This window comes from Crocuta crocuta, unplaced genomic scaffold (assembly GCF_008692635.1).
Source record: "Crocuta crocuta isolate KB4526 unplaced genomic scaffold, BGI_CrCroc_1.0 scaffold217, whole genome shotgun sequence".
Classification (NCBI taxonomy): Eukaryota; Metazoa; Chordata; class Mammalia; order Carnivora; family Hyaenidae; genus Crocuta; species Crocuta crocuta.
This window is the reverse complement of record NW_027532208.1, coordinates 1,059,681-1,081,883: the sequence shown is the minus strand read 5'-3', so window position 1 is coordinate 1,081,883 and position 22,203 is coordinate 1,059,681. Positions and strand designations below refer to the sequence as shown.

The following is a 22,203-nucleotide window of genomic DNA, read 5'->3' as shown; positions in this document are numbered from 1 at the left end:
CTTTCACGAGGGGGTCCCCTGTGAAGCCTAGGGGCTGAGACAAGCCAGGGAGGGCCCTTCGAGGCCCAGAATGGAGTAGGTTTTGTTCTGTTTTCTTGCTTGGTTTGGGGGATATTGGACCCAGTTCTGGTACTTTTTTTTTTTTAAGAATGTAAGTTTAAAACCTATGGATTTATCCTGTATGCGCGACAGCCCTGCAGTTAAATTCCTGGATCCTAGGATTCGCTAGCGGATTAGTTCCATTTCTCAGAGGGGTCACCGGGGCCCTGGGCAGTACCTCACCACCTCCTGGCTGCTTCTGATGATGGATCTGCATGAAGGCTCCACTGTTGGGGGGCTCTCCCCAGCTTAGAGAGGAGCGTTGGTAGGCAGGGTGGGCTGGATGGCCTCTGGGGGACCCCATGCCCAGTGCCACTTGGTAGGTCACTGTCCCTAACCCCCTGGCCCTGGAGGGCCTGGTCGACCCCTCTCCCTGCCTGGCACACCTGAGGCTGGAATGGTGGAAGGCACTTACACGGCCTGGGTAGCTCTGCAGGAACTTGATCTTCTCGAAGAGCTTGATGTTGTCGGCACGCAAGCTGTCTAGCTCGCTCTGCAGGGCTTGGATGGTGTGCTGGGCCAGGCGGTTCTCCTGGGGGCAGGCAGGCAGGTGGGCGGTGGGCAGGTGGGCGGGCAGGCAGCCCGCGGTGTAAGGGGAGGTGGGGGTGGAGGCCACTAGGCTGGCACAGGTATTTCTCCATCTACCTGGAGCCCCTCCTTTGCCTATGGCCATCTCCCTGACCTTCTAGACTCTCGCAAGTCCCCTTTCTCCTCCTGTGACCCCACCCCAAGCAGAAGACAGATTTGGGGTCAGTTTTCTTCATGTTTTGTTTGTTTGTTTATAGTATCATCAACCTTTTATAAAGTTATTTATATATATAAATGTTTAATTATTTTTGAGAGAGAGACAGAGCATGAGTGAGGGAGGGGCAGAGAGAGAGAGTAGGAGACACAGAATCTGAAGCAGGCTCCAGGCTCTGAGCTGTCAGCACAGAACCCGATGAAGGGCTTGAATCCATGAACCATGAGATCATGACCTGCGCTGAAGTTGGACGCTTAACTGACTGAGCCACCCAAGTGCCCCTATAAAGTTATATTTTTTTAATGTCTTATTTATTTTGAGAGAGAGAGAGAGAGCATGAGCTAGGAAGGGGCAGAGAAAGATGGGGAAAGAATCCCAAGCAGGCTCCACACGGTCAACACAGAGCCCGATGAGGGGCTCGAACTCATGAACCATGAAATCATGACCCGAGCTGAAATCAAGGGTTGGACACTTAACCGATTGAGCCACCCCGGCGCCCCTGGTCTCATCAACCTTTAAAAAACTATCAAGATGTAATTTGTATGGTAAACACCACTGTCTTCAAGTGTATAGCTCAGTTTTTTTTAAGTATATGCACAGTGTTATGAAATCACCCTCTCCGTCCCATTTTACAATATCCTTATTACCCCAACAGGAAACTCCAAACCTATTGGTCATTCCCTCTCCCAATCTCTCTCTCTTTTTTTAAAAAAACTTTTTAAAAACATGTTTTATTTATTTCTGAGAGAGAGAGAGAGAGAGCGAGAGAGCGAGCCTGAGCAGGGGAGGGTCAGAGAGAGAGGGAGACACAGAATCTGAAGCAGGCTCCAGGCTCTGAGCTAGTTGTAAGCACAGAGCCCGATGCGGGGCTCGAACCCACAAATTGTGAGATCATGACCTGAGCCAAAGTCGGACGCTTAAATGACTGAGCCACCCAGGCGCCCCTCTCTCAGTCTCTTTTGATTTGCCTATTCTGGACACTTCATATAAATGGAATCTTACACTATGTGATTTTAATGTTTGCCTACCATGAGAGGAGACCTCTTTTGTCAGCTTATTCTAACGCGTAAGTCGGTGTTTTCTTCATACTGTTAACAATTCAAACAGGACGAAACAGGACTGGGAGCTCCGTGTGGAATTACCAAGTGATCCAGACATCCCACTTCCGGGTATCTACCCGGCGGAGCTGAAAGCAAGGACTTGAGGAAATATTGGTCCACCTAGGCTCATGGCAGCATTGTTCACAGGGGCCAAAAGACGGGATCAAGCCAAGGGTCTATTGACAAATGAATGGATGAGCAAAGCTCGGTGTAGAGTATGATGGAATGCTATCAGCCTCAGGAAGGAAGGGCATTCTGATACCTGCTACAACATGGGTGGCCCTTGGGGACATTATGGTCAGTAAAATAAGCCAGTGCACAAACAGACAAATACTGTATGATTCCACTTAGGTGAGGTCCCCGGCGTAGTCAAATGATAGAGACAGAGAGTAGAGGGGCGGTTAACAGGGGTTGGGGTGAAGGGGGGTGGGAACGTGGTGTTAGTAAACAGTAGCCCCATTAAACAATGGGGGACAGAGTTTCCACTTGCGAAGATGAAGTGAATTCTGGAGATGGACGGTGGTGATGTTTATGCTACACCGTGAATGTACTTAATGGGCCTGAACTGTACGCTTAAGAATGGTTAAGATGGTCAATTATGTGTGTTTTGCCCCAATTTTTAAAAGTACCTTAATAAAAAAAAAACAACAACAACAACTGGATTTTTAAAGCCCAAGGTAGAATTCTAGAAAATACTTTCCCTCCCATTTAATCTATTTTTAAGGCCTCCTGTTAAGGGCAGCATAGGAGTCCACCGTGTTGCTGTCCCTGGTCCCCAAGGAGTGGGTGTTCCCAGTCCTCACTGTGAGGGCAGCGGTCCCGACCATCCTTTGAGGCCTCTTGCCCTGAAGCCCAGCTCCAGGAGGACTTGCTGGATCTGACCCCCTGGAGCACGGTGAGTGCTCCGCGAACGTCGGCCTCCCCTTGGCCCAGGCCTGGAAACCCACGGGGGCAACTGTGGGTTTGCAGAGGAAGGGTCTAGAAATTCCCTCATCAGCTCAAGCAGTGACTGTCTCCGGCTCTTGCTTGCATGGGGCTGGAACAAGGGTGACCCGGGCTGGCTCTGTGGGGTGGGGGTGGGGGGTCTGCAGGGTCCCCAAGGCCAGGATGGCACCACCTCCCAGTATGCCTCTGGTCTGTCACTGGGCCCTGTGCAGTCCGGTTCCGGCGTCCAGCCCTCGGTGGGGGATGCCCTGGCCTGGGACTTTGTGTCCTGGGCATTCCCTGCCCCTGCCTCTCTCACTTCCTCCCTGACCCCTCTCTCGTTTCCTGTTCTGCTTTCCAGAACCGAGGTGCAGGCCCTGCAGCCACCACCCAAGGGTCAGCAGCACCCACGGGGAGGCACCTCGCGGTAAAGGTCACCTTCTCAGACCACCCCTTCCTTGTGGCACGCCTCCAGAAAGGCCCCTCAGCCGGGCGCTCTCCCAGTCCCACAGAGCCCCTTGATGGCTCCAGATTGTTCCTCCTTACAGGGCTCCAAGACCTTGCTCTCTCCAACCTGCTCGCCTCCAGGCCCCCACCTGATTTCCAGGATGCTGGTGACCACTCCGCAGTCATGTTCTGAGGCCAAGTTCTGTCCTGAATTGGCTGCCGAGTGGCCCTTCTTACGCTCCCTTCGGATGGGGTCACTGCCCTGCTTAAATCCTCGGGCAGTGGCCCAGTCTGGCAGTAGGCACTCTGTGTCTTACTCCTGGAGCCGTGGAACAGCCTTCCTGGCTTGTTGGCCCCTTGGTCTCCTCTACTTTGAGCGTCTAATTCTTTCAAAGCCCAGCATGGCATAACCTCCTCCAGGAAGCCCTCCCTAACTGCACAGAACACATCTAACCCCTCTGTGGTTTACAGTCTGTGACACGCCTCTCTCCCCCCAGCCCGTGTGTCCCCCACTGTGTCCTCAGGTCCAGGGGGTGTAAGGGAGGGACGAACATGACTCACAGCTTCCAGCTCCTGGTTCCGGGCACGGAAGCGCTCCCTCTGGCTGGAGATGATGGAGAGCAGCGAGTCTACCTGGCCCTCGGGGATGGTGCCGCTGGCCGGGGCCGAGGGTCCTAGGGCGTAAGGGGAGAAGAGTGACTTGGGGTGCTGGGAGGCAGAATCCACCAGCAGGCCCTCAGTCAGAGCAGCCCCAGCCCTGATGGAGCTCTGGCCAAGTGCCATGCGTAGAGAAGGCATAGGTGTCTGTGCATAAGGCACTGGGAGGTTGGGGACATGGAAGAGTGGCTGATAGAAGAGGTGTGATGGGGAATAGGGATCCTGGGAGGGGAGGGCCATACTGTCTGAGGGCCAGGTCCCAAAGCCCCCTCCTCATTCCTCTGTACTTGAATCTGAGACCCCTGCATCTGTCAGGCTCGGGCCCCAGCTCCTGGGGAAGCAAAGGGACACTGAAGGTGGTGGGAAGCTGCAGGAGCCCCCGCTCCAACGTCCTGGCCCCGCAGCCGTGGGGTTCCGCCTCGGTACTGGCACCGGAGGAGGTCACCTCCCCGGCATCCCCTCGGGGGACTCCCTGGCTGCACCTCAGTGCTGAGACCTCTCCGGGGGAGCTGACCCCCACCCACTGGCTATCGACAGGCCACTGGCAGGGCAGAGGGGGTCAGGGTCCTAGGTGGGGGTGCCAGGCTAAGGCACAGAAGGGCAAGTGGGGGACTCAGCCCCCTCTTTGAGGTTGCTGGAGTTGGGGGTCCTGGCCTCTGAGGAAGAGGAGTGTCCTTCAGGGACCAGCGCTCGGACCATAGCACCTCTTCCCCTCTCCCTGCTCCTGCCCTGCACATCGCTGCCTGGGAGACAGGTCAGCCCGTCCTTACCATAGAACAGGGCGGTGGCCTCCTTGATGGGCTCTGGGATCTTCTGCAGGCCGTGCTCAGCTGCGCCCTGCAGGGGAGAGGAAGAGGCAGCTCCTCGGTATGGGCCACCCATCATGCCCTTTCAGGGTGCCAAGCAAATGGGGGGCAAGGAACAGGTGGGCCGTCAGGCAGCAGGGTGAGCCCTGGTATACTGGTGGCCACAAGAGGCCTGGAGAGGGTGCCTTACGTGGGCCACCAAAGGGAAGGCTGGGCCTTGAGCTGCCCCCGAGGCAGCTCAGCTGGTGGTGCTGTCATGGGGCCACTCGGCCCTGCCCGCCAGCCTGCTGCATGACCTGGGCCAGCCCTGATGCTCTCACCGAACCCCATTTCTTCATCTGTAAAATGAGGTGGGGGACAGAGTGAGTGACAGAGAGACCTCCTAGGGCCCTGTGCTCCAGCCTTCCATGCTCTTGGGGCCTCGGGTCCTCTAGCTGTGGGATGGCTGGGTGAGCCTGCCCACTTCTGCCCACAGCTCCCAGGGCACGGGTCCAAGCCAGCGCCTGGACACAGGGTGACTTGTGTCAGCTCCAGGAAGCCTGTGCCCTGTGCCCTGTGGCCCTGCATCCTGGAACTGGGCCTTCGTGGTGATGTGTGCAGGTGATACTCAGAGGCTGCGGGTGACATGTGAGTGGCAGCCCCTGTGTGCCTTGTGGGGGCCGGTGGACACGAGCTGCCTGAGGACCAGGCTGGTTAACCTGCAAAGTTGCAATTTCCGAGACTCAAAGCTTGGAGTAGGTGGTGAGGGGGGAGGGTGGAGGGGGCAGGCTCACCTCGGCGTCCGGCCGCTGAATGGACTGGATGGTGCTAAGGTCCTGCTCCAAGCGGGCGATCAGGTCCCTCTGCTCCGCTGCCGTGGCCATGGCCTCAGTGACGTGGACTTGCAGGTCAGCGCAGCGCCCTGCAGAAGAAGACATGGCCGTCAGAGGGGGTCTGGTATGGCCCGTGCTGCCGCTCCAACCCCCAGTCTGTGAGCTGCCTAAGGCACCCACATTAGGCCAGCCAGCAAGGTCAGGGGTGCTTCTGGGCCTAAGAACTCACTATGCGGGGACGGGAAGGGGCCCAGGTCAGGGATTCAGGAGGAACGGGTCCCCTCTGGCTCTGCCGTGACCAGCCTGGCCAGCCCCTTTCCCGCTCCAGGCCTCACTTTGCCTCTGTCAAGCAAGGCAAGGAGGTGGAACCCAGTAAACCCCAAGTTCCTTCCAGGGCTCATGCCCTGGGGTAATGCCCGGAGGGAGGCCTCGGGGTAGGAGCTGGAGAGAAAGGTATCAGCGCGGTAGGAGGCGCAGTCAGTGGTGGACGGCCCCCTTCGGATCCAGCAGGAGGTGGGGGAGTGAGGGGTCCCCACCTCTGGACCCTCTTCCTCAACAGGCTTTGGTCCAATGAGGGGGGAGGGGCGGCCCCCCAGGAAACCCCTGACCCATAGGTTTACCCTTCTCCACCCATATGCCACCCAAGCGTCATTGCAATGACGCCCATCCAAAATAATGTTGTGGGGAGACTTTCCTGTGCTTCTGGAGGGTGGGATATGTTGGGAAAATCTCCTAATCCAGGCCCTGGGGGTTGCCATCAGTAGCCAGTGACGGGGGGACAGCGGGGGCCTGGGAGCCAGCTGACCTCTGTCTGGGTCTCAGCAGAGGCCCTGCAGGTAGACTGCATGGCCACCAGGGGGCACTGTAGCACTAGAAATGCCCAAAGGCTCGAAGCTACGGGCAGTGTTGGGAGCCGGGCCCTGTTCCCTCGCCCATCAATCACTGAGCCGCCTGCTGACCTGCTGGCCAACCTGGCCTTGGCCGCACTCAGCATCCTGGGCTGATGGGGGGGTAGCTGACCCCACCCCCACCTGCTCCATCTCCTTAGGGCCCACGGCACACCAAGTTCTTTAGGTATCTCATAACAATCGGATTAGGCAGAAAAGGTGATCCCCATTTTACAGATGAAGAACTGAGGCCTCTCGGTCCAGGACCAGACCCAAGGGTGTCCACTGCTGGCCATGTCTGAGCCCTTCCCCACAGCAGGGTCTACACTGGGTCAGATCCTGAATGGACTTCTTCCTTCAGACACTGGTACCTGGCAGGTGGGTGGTGCTGGTGAAAGTGAGGGTCCGAGGTAGGGATTGGGGGAAGAGGTTGGATATGAGGGCAGGGTCAGGTCATGGAGGGAGAGCTATGGGGGGCAGGGATGGGGTCCGGCCTTCAGGCTATAGGTCCTGGGGACGGAAGGGACGATCAAAATGATTCCTTGGGCTGCTTATTGGATCTGCCCCACCAGCGTGTGCCTGTTCCGGCATGGTCTTGGTGGGGCCCCTGGGGTAAGAATGATCTGCAGCTCCTGGAGCCCATGGTGGGCAGGGGGGAGTGGAGGGGGCGCCCAGCCCAGGTTTCCTGTGCCCTTGTGCCTGTGCCCGCTGCTGTAGGTGTGGGCACACGTTCCCTGCCCACGCACACACGTGAGACTGTGCACGAGAGGGGCGCTGACAGCAAAACCCCTGTTCTGGGCTGCTCCAGCCGCTGCTGCCAACGCCCCAGACCCTGGGTCCGCCACTGAGGGGACCGCTGGGGGGGGAGGGGGCAAAGCTGGGTGTTGGGAGTGGCTGTCCCTGAAGAGGTGTCTCTGAGCAGAACTGAGGGCTGGCGGGCATGCACTTGAGGTGGACTTGGTGGACGGCTGCCCCTGGGGCATGGGGAAGAGACTGGGTGTGGCGGGGCAGCCGAGGGGAACGGGTGAGGCTGAGGGATGACTCTGGGTGTGGCGGGACATGGGAGGCTGTGGATCCCGGGACTGGACACTGTCCTTGTGCCCAGCCGGACCCTGGCAATGACCGTCGCTCCATGCTGAGGGGACGAGAACGATCACGTGGGCATCCACAAAGGAGGAATCTCAGTTGCAGACCCTGCTTGACACTGTCTTGGAGTCACTTAAATCTGCTACGTGAGGGTCCCCTGGCTGCCACCCCCATGCTTTCCTCTGCCTCCTCTACTGGGAGAAGGAACACCCCAGACCGCGAAGTTTGGGGTCACCTCTCCAGGTGGCCACTTGGCATCAAGGGAGGCCTGAGCTGGATTCTGGAGGAACTGGGCTTGAGTTCTGGCCCAGGGGGAAGGCAGTAGAAGGTACTGGAGACAGTTGTGATGCGTTTGTCGTACAGAACCCAGGAGGTATGGCTGGCGCCTAGAACTGGTTCCCCCAATGGGGAAGGAGAGATCAGCCGTATAGTTTGGCTGGGTGAGCATCAAGTGCTAGTGGACCGGCTAAGGGGTTGTGGGGATGGGGGAGCGGGACCCGTGGCTGGAGGCAGGAGAGGCAGGCAGGGCAGAGCTCGGCACCCACCTCTCCACCCTGGATCCCACCCCCAGGGTGGCAAACATGGAAGCCCAGAGACAGGTGCCCCGAGAATGGGCAGAACATTCAGGAATGCTGACACTTTCAGGGGTGTCGCAGCAAAGACCCGGAGAGGAGGTGGCAGGAAGCAGGGGGAAATCAGGAGGAAGCATGTCCAAGTGCCAAGTCGAATAGGGACTGTCAGTGAGTTAAGGAGGGGTGACCAGTATCTCAAGAAAGGCCAAGCAAGGAGACAGAGGGAAGCCACCGGTCAAGGGGTGGTGGAGCAGGGATGGCAGGGGTGTGGAGGGACCTGGGGAAGAGCCCACTCTGGACAGATACCAGATCGTGCCGCGCAGTGGGCAGAACCTGGAGCTGGGCAGTGTGCTCAGGAGCGGGGGCATGCAGGATGCTATATCTAACAATGAAGGGGAAGCTTCTGGAGAGGGAGAGGCTGGGCAGGGGGAGGTGCGGGGACAGGGGTGACTGATGGATGAATGCCTGTGTGTGAGCCAGACAGCTTCCCCCCATGAACGTTCGGGGAACCTCGTCCTTCCAGGAGAATCTGGGAAGGCTTCCTGGAGGGTGCACTTCACAGGAGGGAGAAATCGAAGCAACGTCAAGATCAAGACTTAAAGGAGACTGGACTATGACTTAAGATCAAGGCACGATTTCTGACTGCGGGACTGACTGAACGAGGAAACTTCTCACACCTGGATGGCGGGCCTGGGGGTGTGGCGCACAGTCTTCCGGGGGCGGGGGGGACCCTGCGTTCTTCTATCAGCCACTTGCAAGCCAGGTAGGAGCCCTGGGGCTGCTCGTCACACACCATCTCTGCACCTGTCTGTTCCCACAGGTGGCCAGAGATGAGCGCTGAGCCCTCCTGCGTCTGCAGGTGGCACCTCTCCTCCCCTGTGCCCCGCCCCTCCCCACTCCTAGGCCAGGGGACCCCAGCCAGTGAACTCCTTCTCTCCTGTGGCATCAGCTCTTGTGCGCCTGTCCACAAATGCACCAGCGCCTTGATGTTCTGAAACACACACACACACACACACACACACACACACACTCTCCTCTTGACTCCACTCCCCAAGCGTCCACTTCCTTAAATCTTTCCCGTGTGGCCTGGACACCCACCACGCCAGCTGTCCTCGGCAAGGTGGCCCATGACCTCGCACACACTGCTGTGTCCCCAGCCCTAGTCTTACTTGCCCACTGGCACCTGGCTTCTCAGGCCTCCTGCCCCCCTGCCTTTGCCACCCCTTCTCCCTGCTCGGCTCGCAACGCCGAGGTAGCCCAGAGCTGTCCCCGCACGCCACCGTCCTGTCCCCTCTGGCCACCTGCGTGCCTCGGAAAAGCGAATAACTCTCCAGTGTGTTGTCCAGGAGGCCACTCCTCTCCCTGAGCTCACTGCGCGGAGTCCAAACGGGTCCAGCCTGAAGCCTGGTCCCCCCCAAACCTGCTTCACCCCAGCAGGTCCCCCTCTGCACAGCCCGGAAGGTGGTATCCTTAGGGCTGTGGCATCAGAAGCCAGGCCACCCTTTAGTGGCCCCCAATTCCCTTGGGGCCACACCTGCCCCCATCACTCCTTTCATCTATGCTGTCTCAGGTCCTACCTTAGACTCCAATCACTTTTCACGACTGTGGCCACCTGGTGCAAGTCATCACCTCTCGTCATTATGGCAACGGCCTCCTCACTGACTTCCCTTCTTCCACCCCCACCCCTACAATCACAAAGCAGCAGCCAGAGAGAGTCTTTTAAATAGTAAGATCAGAGCATCCTCTGCTCATACTCTCCAGCAGACCCTACATCCCTCAGAGTAATAGGGGGCCTTCAAGGCCCTGCCCTGTCTCTATCCTCATCTCTCTCCTCTGGCTGCCTCCCGCTCTTTCCCTTGGTGGCTGTGCTCCAGCTAGTCTGGCTCTCAGGCACACTGGCACCACAGGACCTTTGCACTTCCTGTTTTCCCTCTGCCTGGAATGCCCTTACCTCAGGCATCGACATGGTTCATTCCCTCTCCTCTGTTAAGAGCCTGTTCACATGTTACGTTCTTGGTGAGGCCTACCCTGCCCTCCTGATTCAAGACGTTAACCCCTCTACTTGCTCTTCCAATTGTCTCCCTTTCCTTGTGTCTGACCTACATTTATCATTGTCTAAAGCATTATGGAATCTCTTACTTATGATGTCTACCGTCTGACTGCCCCCACTAAAAGGCAAGCTCCTTGTTTGTCCCCTGCTATCACGGCAGTGCCCAGACCAGTGGCACACGGTTAGCCCTTAGTGCCTATTAGCAGATGGGCTGAGTTTGTTCCCCCTGGTGGGGAAGCCCTCATTCCTTTAGGTGGAAGGCTGTGAAGGGATTCCTGGGGCCGCGCGGTCTCCCACGGGCCTGGCATGGCCGGCTGCCCTCTGCTGGTCCCACTGCCTGATAACTGCTCAGGCTTCACCCAGAGTCCTCTGGGCCATGCTGTGAATTGGGACTGCAGATCCATTTTTGACTGCGCTCATGCTGGCCCTCTCTTTGGTGTGCTCCCCCTGCCTCCTGCAAATGTCTGTTCCCATTTCCAGCCTACTCCCCATCAGGGTCTCCTGCCTATCCCCAAGCTAGGGCTCCGGTGCCCCCTCAATGCCAACTATAAGCCCGGGCCTGGGCTGTAGTTGTGCAGCTGCTCTGTCTCCCCTCTGGGCCGTGAACGGCTTGGGGCTGCGGGACTCTTAGCCCGGAGCATGTCCCTGGCACAGGGCAGTGACTATCTGCTGACCGAGCCCGTGAAGGACTGAAGAGACAGCTGCAGGGTGGGGGGGACTCTGTGCCTCACCTGCGTGCCTGCCGTGTGTCACCGGGCATCACCAGCGGTGCTCCGGCCGCAGCCACTGCTGCTCTGCTAACCCGCAGGAGTGCCTGGTCCCGCGTAGGGGCCCCTTCTGCTCCAGCACAAGGTGGAAACAGCCGTGACTGGAGGGTGCTTCCCCAGCCACCAAATTCAATGGCATAACACCCACATCAACAGCTACAATGGGCATGTTCTGAGCACCTGCTGTGGGCTAGGGCGCTGTGCCTACAGGTACCATTACCCGCTCCCCCCACCCCCACCCCTCAGCGGCCCTGCGAGTCTGGCATTATTATACCCCCTCCGCAGAGACAGAACTGGAATCTCAAAGAAGCTCAATTCATTCATTCTTTCAGAAAGGGTTTCCTGACATTGACCGGGACTTGCCCAAGGTCACCCGCCCGCCAGCTGGTAAGAGAAGACGCTGGGACTCCTGTGCGTTGCCACTTGACCGATGCCTCACTGGACAGTGAGTGGGGTCCTCAAACCTCACTCCCTGGAGCCCCCCATTCCGCTGTCCCAACAGAACCGCCTTTTACCTGTCCACAAACCAATATCTTGGGGGTGGGAGGGAAGGTCCTTCCTAGCGACATCTTCTGACAGCCCGAGCTTCTGGGAAGACGCTAAGTTCTGAATGCCTGCCCAGGATGCGGATCAAGGGTCTGGTGACCGGAAGCCTCCCACCAACATCAAAACAGCTCTCCAGAGCACTCTGGGCTCTCAGCTCGGCCCCCCACGACCCTGCCCCCTCATAGGAGCCAATGCCCCGCCCAAGTGGAGACCAGCCGGCTTGCCAGGTCTGCGGGGGAGGTAGGACACACCCCCAAACCCAAGCAGACAGGATCAGAGCGGACCACTCGCCCACTCTGATGATTCCTGCTGCCCCTGGAATAACACGGGTTTGAAACGCACGGGTCCACTTAGACGCGGATTATTATTATTTTTTTTTTTACAGCGCCGTACTGCACGTACATTTTCTCTTCCTTATGATTTTCTTAATAATGTTTTCCCCTCTAGCTTACTTTATTGTAAGAATACAGTATATCATACATATAAATACAAAACGTGTTCAGCGACATTATCGGTAAGGCTCCCGGTCAAAGGTAGGCTATTACTAGGTACGCTTTGGGGGAGTCAAGTTACCCGCAGATTTTCGACTGCATGGGCGGGGTCGGCGCGGCTCCACGCCCCCCACACCCCGTGTTTTCCCCTATATCACCAACCGTGTTCCCTTGGGCCATCAAACAAGGCACACATCATTTTGCTCAGACCCATTTAACTGTAGGGGAGGAGGGAGGCTGGGGGCCCAGCCGGGAGTGGGGGCACCCCCTAGTCGCAGTCCCTTCTCTGCCTCAGGACCTGGTGGTTGAACAAAAAAAGTCAGGCGGCCCAAACCACGGGCAGCGGCAGTTTTGCTTAATTAAATCTCCCTTTAAAAGCACCTGGGGAGGCTTTCTGGGTTAAAAGACTTTGCGCCAAGTGTTTTTTATGTTTTTACATTTTACATTTTAACTTAGTTACCAGATCTTTAGGGGGGAGGGGAGCTGGGCACACCTAAACTAGCAATCTGAAAAGGAGCAGATCATGTTAGCTGAATCAGACCTCAAGTTTGTCAAAGTCAGACAGAGCTCTGTTGGTTTTAGGCACGTTTCTTGCATTTGTGGAGGTAGACATTTGGGGACAGCGCTAGATGCGCTCAGTCCCTGAGTGACCAGATGAGGCTCAGGGCCGCCAGGAGTGCCTGGCATTGGTGGGGGGCTGTCCTGGGCTGGGGGCTCTTCCCACTGGAGGGAGGATCACTGACGGTCTTGTGTCACATTGGGAGCACCTCATTCTGAAACCTACAAATTAATGCACAACAAACTAACCACTAACCACGGCCCCCCCCAGCACATCGGTGAGGAATGGCGATTCTTTTCCAACCGTCTAGATTTCAAGATGAGAGACCTCCTCAGTCAAGAGCACGTGGACCACCGAGCAGCCAGCTCTGAGCTCTCTTGCCTCCAGCCCCAAGCGCTGGCCGGAGACCCCTTCTCAAGAGCCCGGTCATTCCAGAAATCCACAGACATCATTTCCTCCTTCCTCTTCCCACTCACTTGCTCGCATTAACCGGTGCCCCTGGCTTGTCCTTCACGACGCGATTCAGGGATGAGGCGAGGGATCCCCACAGAGCAGGCAAAGGCAGGCCACTGGCTGGGTGCAGGCTGCTCTGCAGAGGCACCTGGCTGCGGCCCCAGGACCCCTGAGCCCCACTTATTGGGCTGCTACCATCAGCCCAGTGCCTCGCTCAGCTACCATTCCTGGTCCTCAAATAGTAAGGGTGACAACAGCAAGCAGGGACCCAGGCCCGGTTTCAGCCCCGGTGGCGAGCAGAGAGGGGGGCCAGCTGGTACCCAGAGCCCGGCGTGTCCTACCCCACGCGACACCTGCCGTGGGGGGAGGGGCACTGGAAGGTGGAGGGATGGTTACCTCTGGAATGGCAATTTTTTAATTTGTTTTTGAGAGAGAGAGAGCACGATGAGCAGGGGAGAGGGGCAGAGGGGGAGGGGGAGAGAGAAAGAGAGAGAATCCCAAGCAGGCTCCATACTCAGCGAGGAGCCCGATGCGGGGTTCAATCCCACGACCCTGGGACCATGAGCTGAGCCTAAATCAAGAGCCGCACACTCAACCGACTGAGCCACCCAGGCGCCCCTGGAATGGCAATCCTCAAGGTGCCCTTTGGACACAGAATGACAGTGTTTGCTGCTTCTCCTCAGGCCGGGGACTTTAAATAAAAACAACCCACACATTCTTGTGTTTGTATAAAAGATATTTACTTCAATTATCACACCTAGGGTGCTAGTGAATAATAATAATACATGGTGTGAGTTTCATACAGTGATATTGCTTCTCCATATCATATAGGGACCGTTGTACAGTGCTGAGAACAAACATCGTATGGCTAACCAAAGACAGAAGGGACAACGCCGAGGGGCCGACGGGTGCCTCCCCCACCCCCACGCCAGCTGGATCAACTTTTGACTCTTAATGTCCAAAACAAATAGCAAGAAAAAAAGAAATGTTACCAGAGATGGGTCACAGCAACACAACAGAGGCTTCTCAAAGCTATTTGAACAAAAAAACGACGCCTTTTGTGTGTTTTTTGTTTTTGGTCAATCGGGGTTTCTATGAGGATTTAAAAAAAAAAAAAAAGGTCTGTGATTGTATTATCAAACGAGCTCTAGAAACATCTGAGACTTAGTGCGTTACAGAAAATATAAAATACTGCTAAAATGTAAGACACCACGATACACTGGAGGGGGTGTGTGTGGGGGGGGAGCTGAGCTTATGAAAAGTTATCCGGAAGAAGTCCGCCACTCTGCGAGCGAGCTTGTCTTTTGTGCTGTTAGTAGTCTGGGCGGGAGCTTGGCGCTCCCCGCTCTCGCGGCAAGTAGTTATTGCACATTGCAATGAGCTAGGTCTTACTCAGTGGAAGGGGATGTGGGGAAACCCACCTCTTCTTCTTCTTCTTCTTTTTCCCCCACTTGTACTTTCTAACGAGTTGTTCTCAAACGCGGTAAAGATTTTTGCGTGAATCCTCACGTCTCCAAAATGCACAGCATTTTCTGAGGGGTCTCGGTGGGACAGAGGCCCGTTTTCCCCAGGAAAGAGGCAGAAAACGGCTCAAGAGAGAAATGCATAGACTAATTCGAGAGAAATGAGAACTCTTTGGGGCGGAGGGGGGAGGGAGATGGGGGCGGTTATTTCACTGGAGGGCTTTCTTTCAGAGATGAGAACAAAATTGGGACCCCCAACAATTTCAGAGAAGGGAAAAAGTCATGGCACGGAAAGCGAGTCGGGGTTGGGGGGGCCCCTCTGGGAGCGGGAGGTCAGCTGCGTGGCCCCACTTGGACCTCGGCCTGGCGGGGAGCCCCCTTCTCCTGGGCCCCAACCTCACCGTCACACCTGATTAGCAAGCAACGGGCTGTGTTAGGCTGTGTGGCTCCCTCTAAGTGCTTCACCATGTTAAGGGGGAGAGGGGATCCTCCCACCTCCCTGGGTGTGGGTCCTCGAGCCACAGCCGGACTAGAAAACACTGTTGCTTCGCAAGATCGCAAGATGGTTTTGACCAACTTTGTATGCAAGGAAAACAACCACAATAACAACAAGAAAAGCCAACAAAACACAGCACCCCCGCGAGCCTTGCAAGAAACCGCTCTCCCCCTCGGAAGCCACAGTTTCCAGGAGGCCGCTGCCGCGCCGCCCTCTCTGACCAGGGCTCGCTGAAACTTCATGAACCCAGAAGTCTTAACCAGAGGCTCTAGGAGGCTTTGGGCAACTGAACTTTGCTTTTCTAAGTCTCTGCAGCTCCTCGCACTGAGCGTTCTTCGACTCTCTCATTTAAAAACTTAGACATGCGGAGACCGCTAGTTTTTGAGTGGCTGCTCTGGACACAGATGTCTGATTCTGCTGGAGAAGCCCCCTCTGGCCCCCCAGTCAAAGCCCCAGACCCTTGGGTTCTTTTGGGGACTGGGGGGTGGGGGGGAGAGGGCAGGAGGCAGAAGACAATAACCACTGGAGTGAGAGCAAAAAGCATTTATAACAACAATGACAACGACGACACAAAACAACAATACACTCCTGATAAGTACTTAAATGATTAACCTAACAATAAATAGAAGAGGATAGAAATAATTTTTTTTTTCTTCTCAAGGAAACATCCTTTTATAATTCTCCTCACGCACGCTGGCAGGTCAGTAGCAGTCAATCCATCTCAACAAGAAAAGGTTAAGTGCNGCCCTGCGCACCTCGCTCAGCGTCAATAAGAGGCGGGCTGAGATTGGAGGGGGGGGGGGGGACGCTGGGGAGGCCTGTTTTCCCTTCAGTTCGTGAACAAACGGAACTACAGTGAACGTACTCACCCACAACCTGAATCGTCCTGGTCTAAAGCTTACTTTGAGTTCATTTGGTGTGCAATACATTATCTCTTAAAAAAATGAAGAAAAATGATTTCTATTGCACAGAGCTTTTTACACATAGTCATCTACTTAAGTGCTTTCTGTTTAAAGCAAACTACAAAAAAAAAAAAAAGGAAGGGAGGGAAAAAAAGAAAAAGAAAAAGAAGGGAAAATGAAGAGGGGGAGGAACTTTCAAACAAAAGTAGCCCCGTGCCACTTCGATGCATCTTGCTGAATGGTGTCTGGTTTCACCAACGGAAGTCCCAACGCTTCCGTACACACTGTGCTTCTGATTATTTTTTTCCATAGGGATGTAGCCGTGACATTGGGATATAAGGCACCTTTCCTTTCTGATCACAGAAAGCTTGATACATAGCATATAGCATATTTTGTGGTAGAAATTAAAGCCTAAATGCTACAGAAATGACAGCAACAGACTACACTCAACATTACTGGAGAAGCTAAAATGATCTGTGGAAAGCAACTCAAAGGTATTTTAAAAGGTTAATAACAGGGGGGAATGGGGAAGTGCACATTTATGCATAGCCTAATGCCTTTCTCTCACTAGCCTTTTTTAGGATTCTTCGCCTACAATGCCCAACTTTTCAAGTTAGCATTCCGGAGGAGACTAGGCGCTTTGGAAATGTCTTGTTAAAGCTAAATGTCACTTCATGCAAAGATGAGAATGGAGATACCGCGGACAGTGTGGTCACGGTATCTTTGGAGGGGAGGCGGAGGAAGGGCTGCGAGGCCTGGGCAGGTGGGGCCGGGTCCCACAAGTGGGAGAGCCCGGGGAAGCTGCTTTTCCTTCTTCCCCACGCAGGATGAGGCTCCAGGGCTGCTGGGGCAGGGAGCTTGGGCGGGGCTCATTTCCTGCCCAGCTCACTGCTCTCCACACCCCTCCTCTGCCTTCCGGATTCATCCCCTGGGTTTGGGCCTCTGCTTTTCAGCACATCTGTAAAGGGTTCGCAGGCTGGATCTTTTCAGAACTTTCATTGGGAACTGGTTTTCTTTTCCTGATGGTTTTCGTCTACGAAAAGGCAGACACTGACGGGAATGGAAAGAATTCTGTCAAACTGGACCCTTCTCTCAGCAAAACATTCCGGGCAATGGAACCATATCATGTCAAGAGTCCCAGGCCACCATCTTGCCACTTGGGACGGGAGCTCTGCCCTGGGTATGGGGTGGTGGGGTGGGGGTGGTCGCGAAGGCTCCTGTTGCCACCAAGGGTCAGACGAAACTACAAAAGCACCGGGGGAACTTTTAAGTGCGAGCTTTCCTGGCAAATGTGCGAGCACGCGATAATGGCACAAATCCTTAGTTAGGCTCCCAAGTCTTTCCGTCAGGAGAACACTGGCCACCAGAGGGTGGGAACCACATCTAACCAGCGGCTCAGGGAGCTGTTTTTCTCCCCCGCCCCAGCACTGCATAGAAACCGCATATTCTTTTGGGAAGAGTCACGTGACTGAAGGCTGGATTTGTGGTCTTGGAGAGCACCATCTCCCGAAATCAGAGCCTCCCTGTGCCAGAGACAAGAGAGGCAGCGACCCCCCCCCCCCCCCGGGGCCAGTTAGGGCTCCTGGGGATGTGTCCTCACGTGGCCAGTTAGGGGCAGTCCAGGGCAAGGGAAACGGCTGTGATGGATCTTAACAGCTGAGCAGGAGCGGGCAGAAAGCAAAGGCAGGCCAAAGACAAGGCCCTCTGAGGCCCGAGACCGCCCCTGCCAGCAAAGGAAACAGCTGTCAGAGCATTAGAAACAGGTGGAAGTCAAGAGAAAAATCCATGTGCCTCGCAGAGCGCAGCTGTCTGTCCATGTTGTGCTCACAAAAGAGAAGAGAAGAGGCCTGCCCACCAGGCCCAGACACACTCACGAATGCCATGCTTCTAGCTCTTTCCCTCACTCCCGCGCCAGAGTCCACTTGTGCCTCGCGGTTTTGAGGGGCTTGGGGTGGAGAGTGACGTCGAGCAGGAGCATAGGTCAGTGAGGTAGAAGGGGACGGAGGAGGAGGGTGCTGACGAGAGAGGACATCCAGAGAGGGAAGCAGACCTCCTGTCTGAAGGGACGTGGCCAAGGGCCACGCCGGCCACACGCGCCCAAACCTTGCCTTGCTGCATCTCCACCGCACGGCTGGCCTCCGAAAGTTGGGGCTTGGGATGCCTAAGGGCAGATTCTTGTTCCTACAGGCCTGTCGAGGGGTGCCTGGCATAGTGCATTTAAGGCAACGGCCGTTGTCCCCAGCTCCGGATGTGGTCGGTCACTAACACTGGTTCACTTTGTGCTAATCGCAGAAGGGCGCGTGTATACCTCGTCCCCTGGCCTCTGGCCCCGCTGCTACTTTCAGGGAAGTTTGTTTTTCTGAAGAGGAATGAGAAACATTGCATAGAACATCCACAGAGTTCAGTAATCACCACTGCGAGAGCACGCAGGCGTTCAGGAGGTAACCCAGTGCACCTGCAGCCGGGAAGGCACCGGCCTGTGGACTGAGCCGTCTGGTGACTCTTGTCCCCACCGCTTAGGCCACAACTGAGGCATGATCTTAGGGCAACGAGCCGACACCAGAGCTTTCCCTTGGGTTAGAGTACAGCCTGCCTTCTGCTTGGTTTCCTCATGAGCTGCCGACTGACATGGCTCCGGGCCAGGGAGGCAGATGAGGGGTTTCCTTCCTCCTAGAGCTGGCCAGCTGGGCGGGGGGAGTGGTGGTGGCGGTACACGGGGAGGGTCTCCCATGGCCAGAGAGAACACAGAGAACCCCCCAACCCCAAGCTCTGAAACACTCTGGGTCCGGACTGACCAGCAGACCTGAATGTCCACATCGGATGGGACGATTTTTAAACGGGGAGAAAAACAAAGATGCTGAAGGAAGGAGACTGGGCAGGGAGGCGACTGTCATCTTTTTGCCTCAATCACTCTCACAGACACAGTGGCCATGGTTTGATAGTAGTCATACGGGTCAAGACCCCAACATCTCCTAGAGGCTTCTCCAGCCCACATCCCAGACAGTGCGCGGACCACGGGTCCCCCCCATGATGTGATGTTCCTCACACAGGTCGGCTCTGAGAAGGCTCGAGTCGAGCTGGATGGCCGCAGAAATCCTTTCTAAAGCACAGTGGCCTGGCGGACAGAGATCCCAGACCTGCCGACTGAGCCAGAAGTTCAAGGTTGGCGGTCGCCCAGGAGCCAGATGGTGGAAACGAGCGGGCACGGGTCTAGGACGGAACCCACACCCCTTCCGCCTCAGATACCACGAGGGGGTATGGGTAGCAACCAAGGGTCAAGAGGCTGAACGTGAACATGGATTTTACACTGAGCCTCCACTTAGCCAGCTAAGTAATGGCAAAACCCTTAAGTTATGAACACTGTCTCCAATTAACAAAAAGAAGCCATTTAAAATGGTATAATGGAGCCTGTAATTAAGTGTTAGTGTTTTATACGGAACCGTTTTCCCCAGGGGAGAGGTACAAATCAGCTTTTTAAACTGATGGAGCATAAAGAGGAGGAGGTTGGCTGCCTGTGGGGGCTACAGCTTGGAATGCTAGCCAGCTGAAGGTAAGCCCCCCGGAGAGGGCGCTGTTCAAGGCACTTGAATATTGCTTATCAAGATGAAAGATCAACCCTTAGACTCAAACTGAGAGGTGCAACGAGGAGGGGGTGGGGGGAACACTCCCCGACCCCCTGACAGGTTTCTGTTATTTAGTGGCAGCTCTTAGAAGTATTACAGACAGTGAAAGCTGAACACAAAAGATCATTGGGATGGGACCACGATAAAAAATATATATATAAATAGAGAAAAAATACAAACACAGAACCGCAAGCAAACTTTAACCAACTGATTGTNAAAAAAAAAAAAAAAAAAAGTTAGAGTGGAAGTCAACAAAAACCTAGTTTAAAAACCACCACCACCACCACCACCACCACCACCACCAAAACCCAACAAAAATGACTAAATCGCTTGGAAGAGCCAAAGTGACTGTTTTAGACTGTTACTATTTGGCCACTAGGATGGACAAGTCTATACTTTTTCCATTTCCTTGGATTTAACGCCTTTGTAAATAACAGTCATGCCTTTAATAAAACTAAAACACTACCCTAGTATTTCTGGTTAACTCCCTGCTTTTCATTGCAATGAAAGATCAGATATTTAGAGATTCATCGCACATGAGGACACGATTCCCTCGAGGTTTTCGTGGAGAGGACATCACAGTACTGTCAGGNGTGGTGTCACTAATGCAAAGTCGCTCTTCTTAATGCACCTGAACCAAGCCAGATGTTCATCTGTTTCCCCTTAAGCTCCTCCATTTTGAACTCTCTTCTCACTGAACCAGGTATCAAGTTCAGAGATGATACAACCATCCAAAGGCAAACAGCCTGCCTCCCAGCCTCCTAGAGCCTTCTGAAAACTTCCTATTCATGAAAAGGCATTGTCTTTAGTGTAGTGAAAACTTTAACTAAGTGCTGCAGTTGCAGGTTAAACGACTGTAAATGAACTACGTAATTTCTAAAACATCATGCAAGAAATGTGGCTTCACATCTTACAGTCAAAGTCCTACAAGTTAATTAATACAAGCACACNTGAAAATTTTAAATCCCTCCCACCCCCCCAATCAAAAAAAAAAGGTAATATTAATTAAACTTAAAAAATAATGAATGCACCATTAAAATGCCATCCAAAGATGTTGACCTAAGACAAAGGTTTCAATGATACACAATACGGTCAAAAAGGTTTCAATCAGTAATATACAGTATGACAACTACATCTTGTAAATTATACCCAATACTGCCGGCAGTCTATCCCTCTAAAGAATATTTGCCCCTTTCATCCCTTCCTAACAATCAGATAATAAAATACAGCACCTATAAATAAGCAAAAAAAAATATATATATATACCGAAATCATCTATTGTTAGTTTAAAGATATGGCAATAAAGGAGTCTAAATTAGCAAACTTGTAGAAGCCATAACTGATAAAACAGCTTATTGAAAAAAGGTGGCAGTAATGCACTCTATGTGTGCACAGGTACTTAAGAAAATACACAGACGTATAAAATTGCACACACGCACACACGCACACTCTCACCCACCTCTAGTCTCACGCATATACACATAGACAACGGGAGGAATCAGAGACAAGTTAGACTTCAGGTTTGTACTTAGACTGCCCTACACTGTGCATAAAAGAACTGTTCCAAGAGGCAGGATGAACGAAGGGCCAATGGATGGTCTGGTCTGGAAGGGAAGAGCAACAACGTTTTAGTGGGAGTGTGGGCCATCTCTACAGGGGTGAGGGCAGAGCCGGGACTGCCACGTTCTCTCTTCTGCAGGGAAGGGAGCTTCCCACGACGGTCAACAGTCCTCAGTGCTTGTGGTGGGAANCGGGGCGGGGCCCCTGCGGCCCCCCCCCCCCCAACTGCCTGCTGCCACCTCGGCGGCCCACCCTTTCCTCCTTCCTTTACACGCTCGCACGTGTGCGGACGCACTAACGCAGACGTAGACACCATAAATTAAAACAGAATGAACGGGGACGTGCTACAGTTCTAACTTGTCTCCTAACCTCCGAGATATGAGGTCTGATCAGCGTGCTCTGCGGTTAGAGGTTAAAAAGCAGATTATAAAATACCTAGATTCGGATCTTTTTCTTTTTGTCCTGATTTGGCCTAGAATGGAGTGTATTAAACAGACCCTGGCCGGCAAAAGCCCAGAGCCAGTTAAAGCTATGGATCATGTGCACTACATGTCAGGATTCTATTCACGTACAAGAAAACACTACGTCAGCTACCACAAAATCAGATCGTTTCCTGATGTGACTTCTCTTTCTGTTAAAAAATATGTGGAGTAAATGTGTTTTATTTTAATTCAAAGTTTCAAACGAGAAGATTCTTTACTTGAAAATATTTAGGAATCCAAACTAGTGTGTTTAGAGTCGGTTTGACTGTGCAATCTCTTAGTGGCAACTGAACAGCTACAAAAAACTTTCTTTTTTAATTTTTCTGAAAAATCCCACCTCCCCCCCTTTTTTTCCTGGTTAAAGAAGATAATAGTGTATTATCGCTCTGAAGCCATTAGATGGCAGATAAAAAGCCCCCTTTTAATATGTGGGTTTGATTTTTTTTTTTAAAGCCCACACGAAAGAGGAGGGCGCAAGGCAAAGCTGTAAGAGTTATTCCAGAACCTGTGGAAATCACTTAGGGCAATAAAAAAAACACTTCAGGGTACAAAAAAGCTCGACTACACATTTCCGTTTTCTTCCTTGAAAACACGACATAGATTGGGCTTAATGCTCCTTTGTTTTCTATATGCACCTTGGCCTATGGCGATTTTGCCCTGTGGCCCGCAGGGCGGTAAG

General features: G+C 54.1%; 2 protein-coding genes across 2 annotated transcripts in view; both read right to left on the bottom strand.

Annotated features, from left to right (window-relative positions):
• CUX1 (cut like homeobox 1) overlaps positions 1 to 22,203 on the bottom strand; it is a 355,101-nt gene that overhangs the window by 3,658 nt on the left and 329,240 nt on the right. Inside the window, exons 15-18 of the mRNA XM_077777955.1 lie at positions 5,549 to 5,676; positions 4,740 to 4,806; positions 3,874 to 3,986; positions 515 to 631 (exon numbers count right to left, since the gene is read on the bottom strand). Of these exons, the coding sequence (XP_077634081.1) occupies positions 515 to 631; positions 3,874 to 3,986; positions 4,740 to 4,806; positions 5,549 to 5,676 (425 nt within the window). The remainder of the gene's footprint in view (positions 1 to 514; positions 632 to 3,873; positions 3,987 to 4,739; positions 4,807 to 5,548; positions 5,677 to 22,203) is intronic.
• LOC144242782 (homeobox protein cut-like 1) overlaps positions 18,268 to 22,203 on the bottom strand; it is a 32,403-nt gene continuing 28,467 nt past the window's right edge. Inside the window, exon 6 of the mRNA XM_077777784.1 lies at positions 18,268 to 18,314. Coding sequence (XP_077633910.1) covers positions 18,268 to 18,314 — 47 coding nt within the window. The remainder of the gene's footprint in view (positions 18,315 to 22,203) is intronic.